Source organism: Leuresthes tenuis, unplaced genomic scaffold (genome assembly GCF_036924035.1).
Source record: "Leuresthes tenuis unplaced genomic scaffold, fLeuTen1.0.hap1 SCAF_10, whole genome shotgun sequence".
In the NCBI taxonomy this organism is placed as follows: domain Eukaryota; kingdom Metazoa; phylum Chordata; class Actinopteri; order Atheriniformes; family Atherinopsidae; genus Leuresthes; species Leuresthes tenuis.
In genome coordinates, this window is record NW_027325364.1 from 36,467,036 (window position 1) to 36,473,035 (window position 6,000).

Genomic DNA, 6,000 nt, shown 5'->3' on the forward strand with positions numbered 1-6,000 from the left:
TGGCTTCCCCTACAGTTGTTGGATGTAATGCCACCGTCATAAAAGCAAAACTCCATCTGAATCCTGTATGCAAATTTGTTTTCATGCTTTAGAGGCTGACAAAATCTATAGTATTTCCTTTTATTCATGATACAGAGTACCAAAGTAAATGCCTGGAGTATGTAACCATGTTTCAGTAGTTTTATTACAGGAATCAACCCCAGCTTCAATCTCCTCTGATTTACAGCCAACACATAATTAAAACCTGCGAAGCAAAAGGCATAGATAAAGAGAGCTGATCAGTTATTACTTACTGATAGCAACAATGAAGCTAACTCTTCATCTGTCTGTCATCTTGTTTTAAAATCCAATCTGATGTTTACACTTTATCTTTTCTTCCTCATGTCCTCTAATAACGTTGCCATGGGTCTAAATTGCAACAGTTTCTTTTTTAACTCTATCTATTTTTGGCAATTGCGCATTTTTATGCAGTTGCTAGTATGTGTCAGGATACAATAAAGAAAGATGCTGTTGTGTTAGTCTGAAAATAATTGATTCTTAAAATACATGTAAATGTTAGAATAAGATTGAAATCACACTAAATTGAAATTCTTAAAGTGTGACTAACACCCAGATAATGTCGCTGGACGTTGAATTCTTACTGCATGTATATGTTCAGTGGTATTCTGCATATGATTCATAGTCCCTGTCCTGAGCTTTGGGAAGAGCCTATCCTACCTGACATTGGACAAGAGGCAGGGTAGACCCTGGAAAAGACGCCAATCCATCACAAGGCCAACACAGAGACAAACAACCATGCAAGTTCACACTCACTCCAATGGCCAATGTAGAACAATCAGCTAACCCAACATGCTTGTTTTTGAACAGTGGGAGGAATGATAAACCGTAAATAAAATGTAGTTATAATGCTTTTCTTGTCTAGCTGACCACTCAAAGCACTTTGAAACTACACGCCACATTCACACATATACAGCACAACTTAGCAGTCTTACAGGTTATACAGTGCTTATTTTCACACACATTCATACACCAATGGATGCATCCGTAGGGGTGGGGCTCAGTATCTTGCCTAAGGACACTTTGGCCCGGGAAAGCCGAGAGTCAAACCCCTGCTCTTCCTCCTGAGCTACAGCTACCCAGAAGTTGTAATACCTAGAGAGAACCCACACATGCAGACTCCACACAAAGTCAGCAATATTTTATGGATTTATGTTTAGCATATTTAAGTATATTTTCCTCTCTGGATAACTGAGTGGAGCAGCATCCAGAGCACCACATTAACCAGCTGCCACCACCTGTGAATTAAATGCAATACCTTTTAACACCAGCAAAGATTCTGTTTTTAACTCTTTTCCAAAGGAAAAGAAATAACCAAATTTCATACCTTAAAGGGGAACTCCGGTATTTTTAAACTTAGACCTTATTTCTGGCATGAAATACGTTTATCTACTCACCGAGAACAGTTTGCAAAAGTCGGTGTCCTTCAGAAGCTATTTAGATAACTCACGACCGGCGTATATCCATATAACGGAGTGAACGGGGCTTAGAGGATGCAGCCTCTAAATAAGGCTTTATCTGTCTTTATTTCACCAATACTTTAAGAAGAATGAATGAATGAACGTGTGCTATAGCTCTGTTAGCTCATAGCTGCTGTTATGTGGCTACTTGCAGCTATAGGAGAGCTAACGGAGGGATTTCTACACAGGCACTCTACTGGGACAGTGGGTGCTTCCACACCTCCTTTTCCACACCCACACTCTCATGCAGATCAACGACAGAGGGAGTCAGACAGAGACAGAGTGAGGGACGATGAGCGGGAAAAGATGGGGAAAATATTGAAAGAAATATTGTAAATAATAGGAGAAAGAGAGTGAATTGAAAGACTGGATATGACCTCAAGGTGGGAGATAACACGAAGGCATTGTGTCCATTCTGTAAATGTGAGATATGTGCTCACTATGCTGATTTAATACAGCATGCTGGCACAGAAAAGCACAAAAAACTCTGCTCCTTTCTTTTCCATGAGGCTTACAGAGAGAGGCTTCACATCCTCAAAACCAAATGAGACAAGACAAGCAAATGAGTTAAAGACAGGCACTTATGTAGCCTGCCACACATCAGTCAGTGCTGTGGATCATCTGTGAACTAATTGAATCTACCTCGACTGACAAAGAAATCAAAATACACTGGATTAATAAATCATGCAACTGCCCCATGCAAGTCATGCAAAGTTTTTATGTGTATTGTCAATTTGCTTTTATTTATGCCTTATATATATGTACTTTTTATCAAAGTTTTAAAAATGGAGTTATTCAAAGTGTTTACTGGTAATTTACTGAAAACGAAACTAAACGTTTGTATTTATACAGTCATCAAGAGGCCTCTCCTTACATGAAAGGTGGTGGGTCACCCGTTGGCTTGTTTTGGACTTGTTTTCTTGCAGCTTGTTTCTATCACACCCGGTTCACAGGCAGCTCACTCGCTCTCCCTCCCAGCTCGTAGAAACTCGCTGCTCCGAACGGTTCACTTTATTCTGTACATAATTATTTTATTCTAATGGTGTACTGTTGAATATTAGAATATTATTATTTTTGCACTATTGTTTAGGTTTTTCAAATGTTTTATTTGTTCACAGTTTCACACATTTTATTACAAGTTTGCACTGTTTCACACTGAATGTTAATTTATTGGCTTTTTGGATTATTTGCATTTATTTAGAGAGAAAGAAAGAAAAATAGATTCTTAATTTGGTGTCTTTTTCACAATGATTTGGGACTGGAGTGGTTTGGAGCTTGTTTGTACATTCTGTGGCGCACACACTGATTGAAGTGGCTCAAAAACCTGATTCACTTCAGTGAGCGACTCATACAAACTCGAGTCAGTAAAAGGAATCGAGTATCCCATCACTAATGGGTTCTAAAACTCAGCAAACTCAGTCATCTTCAGCAAGTTTCAGAAAACAGAACAAGATACAATAATCTAAGACTGCTATGGTTGATCTTAACTGATTCATTTCTGTCCACCGATTAACTGAAAAAGAAAATCCACAGTAAATGTTTTCTGGGGCAAATGAGAGGTTTTGGTCTGCTTAAGATGTGTTTCAAACCCCCAAATGTCTACTGGTGTGATATGTGAAAAAATACTTGAGTGGTCAAAGTAGAAAAAGTAAGACATTTATGTCTGTGACTTCTAATTAGCTTTGATTAGATGCACTGAATATTTTTCTGCTCAAAATTCAGGTTTTGACCAAACTTTACACAGGAAAGCTTTTTAGAAACCGAACAACAAAAAGGTTATAGTTTATCACCTGAATGAATATGTAAACTTTACTGTTTTTATATTTAGTGACTGGATGTGACTGAAATGTCCCTGACAGGACGTGGGGGCTCCTGGTTTATTAACAAAAAAGTGTTAATACATTTCACAGGTCTCTTAGGTTGGACGGTTTATGTTGCCCATCTCTTGGTGAGGTATCAGAATGTCCTTCAGTGAAACCAAGGCGCTCTTCCTTCACACGCTGGGTGAAATAACATAACACATAATCGCTGGATTTACTGTTTACTGGGTGGAGACATGCATTAAAAACTGTGACTTGGCCATAGTGGCATCCAGGTGCCACTGGCCCCATCCTCAGCCATCTGCACAGCCGGTCTGTGGAAACCCACAGTGACTCACCCCTCTTACCTCCGAACAGATGGGGGGAGAGGTGTGCTGGTAATGAACCTATCAACAGCCGAGGTGCTTCCCTCTCTCCGCCTGAGCGCCCCCTGCCCGCCGCCTCCTCCGGACTGCTGCCGCCGGACTCCTGGGAGCTGTACGCTGCGCTGCTGTTCGGAATGTGGATGCCTGACTGTGGGCTTCTACTAGAACCTGCGGAGTTCCCCACAGAGCTGGCGCTAGCACCGAGCGGCTGGCTGCTACTGGACTCGGAGGCTCTGGAGGCACCGTGGTACCGCACAGCCGCGGCGGCAGTCCTGGGACCGTCTCTGCCGTTGCTGTTGGACGTGGTGGAGGGCAGGTCCGAGCCGGAGTAGGCTCTGGTCCGTCCATTAGCAGCTGGATTAGCGACAGTGCTGCTCTGCTTTGCCCCCATGTTAACCTCCACTTAGTCGTCTCTGAGATATTAAAGAGGCAGGGGAAAGCCGACAGTGTGCCAGATTTCTGCCTCAGGCTTAACAGGACAGACGTCCTGAAACAGCAGAACAAACTCGTCGCCACAACGATTCCATCCGGATAAACTATCAGTCAGTGAAAAGTGAAATCTGCCATCTGTGACAATAGCTGAAGATGTGTGAAAAAACTTGAGCCGCCGTCACCGTGGTATTCCGACAGTAATAGTTGCGGTCGAGCCGCAGGTAACGTGGTTCCCTTCCCCGTCTGATCCGCCTCTTTGACCCGCTGTGCTCGGGCTGGCTGCTCAGGGTCCGTTCCGCCATAGCTCCTGAGCTGCGTGAGGGAATGAGGAGTCGGGCTCCTCACAACACATTGCTCAAAAGGAGGAAGCGATGGAGGAGAAAGTGTTGCACTATATGGTTTTATCGGCAACAGCAAGGAGCCTCGGTGTACAGGACAACCGTTCAAGTTAGCGAAGCTCAGGTGGACTTCTGCTGTGACGTTTCAAAATAAAGGCTGTGACACGTCTTAAACAGTAAGTTGAATTGTTTGAGGTGTACAACCTGCTAAAACTAAGATTACAGGCCATGCAACTGACAACTTTATAGGGTAACCACAATTAGCATATTATTGTCAAGTCAGTGTTTAGTTGATCTTTTTCTGTCATAAATAACATGCTTGGAGAATCAAAATGAACACAAACTCTTCAATTAAATAAAAAACCAAAAGGGTAACATCAAGATTGGCACTGTTTTTTTTTACATCTTTGGAAATGTGTTGCATTTTGGGTATAGCACTCTACTAAGGAGAGAAAACTGATTCACATTCTTCTTTTTTCGTTTGTCAGAAACTGGGAGTGAAAATCAGACCATTAAGACTACAAGCCAACTGGTGGTCACTTAAAGCATTTGCAGACTGTTGCTCTGCTCTAATAAAATCCTGATAACAACAATCTGATGTGACAAAATCACCATTGAAGTAACTTAAAGACAATGTCTGTTCAGTGAATTCAGCTGTATTTACATGTACCTTCATCTAGCACAGAGCAAGTTAGAAATGGCAGGAAGCCTTCAACGCTTTCTCACAGCGCCACAGCATACTCAGTCACACACTGCAGTCAAAAATGGATTTTGGTCCAGTGAAATGACACAGTGGATCTGTACCCATAGGTTGGATCATCTGTGCATGTAACCATGCTGACTGTGTAAGTGCTAAAAAGTGCAACGACTCAACCAGACACTTGAGGAAGCACAATTTCAATTTGAAATCCTATTTCACAGGAGAACTAAACATAGTCACACTCTGTAACAACTGTATGGGTTGTCATGGTTGATTACAAAGCTTAGTTATATTGAATTAAGTGGTTTCTGAGCCAGATCTATCCATTACACATTACCTCTAGCTGGTATGAGGTGTTTGTGCTGATATGCTGTGTTTGGTTTCCTCCAAACGTGCTGCTGTGCATTAGGACCAAACATCTCCACTTTGCTCTGGTCTGTCCAAAGGACATTGTTCCAGAAGTCTTGTGCTTTGTTCAGATGCAGCTTTGCAAACCTAAGCTCAAAGAACTGTAAGAGGTCCTCAGCTGTCTTGGTCTTGTTCCTTGGCCTCATTTCACACTGGTCTCCTGTTAATTACGCCACTCATCAACCCTCCCAGTATTAGAGGTTGCCCATCACCTCTCTTATGAGCCAGCTGGTTGGCTTGCTTCTTTGTGCTTGCCTTTTGTTTGTTTTTTCAAGTTTTGGATTTTCAGTTTCAGTTTTCAGTTGCCCTTAGTTTGATTTTTAAATACCTTTTTTTTGTTCATTATTAAGTTTGCCTCTCTCAGAGTGCATTTGGGTGTTTAACCCTCACTCAGTCTCTTGGGGTGAACTTGCTGGGACG

The 6,000-nt window shown here is 42.1% G+C and overlaps 1 protein-coding gene across 1 annotated transcript in view; it reads right to left on the reverse strand.

Moving 5' to 3' along the window:
* znrf2b (zinc and ring finger 2b) overlaps positions 1 to 4,581 on the reverse strand; it is a 43,953-nt gene extending 39,372 nt beyond the window's left edge. Inside the window, exon 1 of the mRNA XM_072395029.1 lies at positions 3,685 to 4,581. Coding sequence (XP_072251130.1) covers positions 3,685 to 4,093 — 409 coding nt within the window. The 5' untranslated portion in view covers positions 4,094 to 4,581. The remainder of the gene's footprint in view (positions 1 to 3,684) is intronic.
* Positions 4,582 to 6,000: the final 1,419 nt, after the last annotated feature.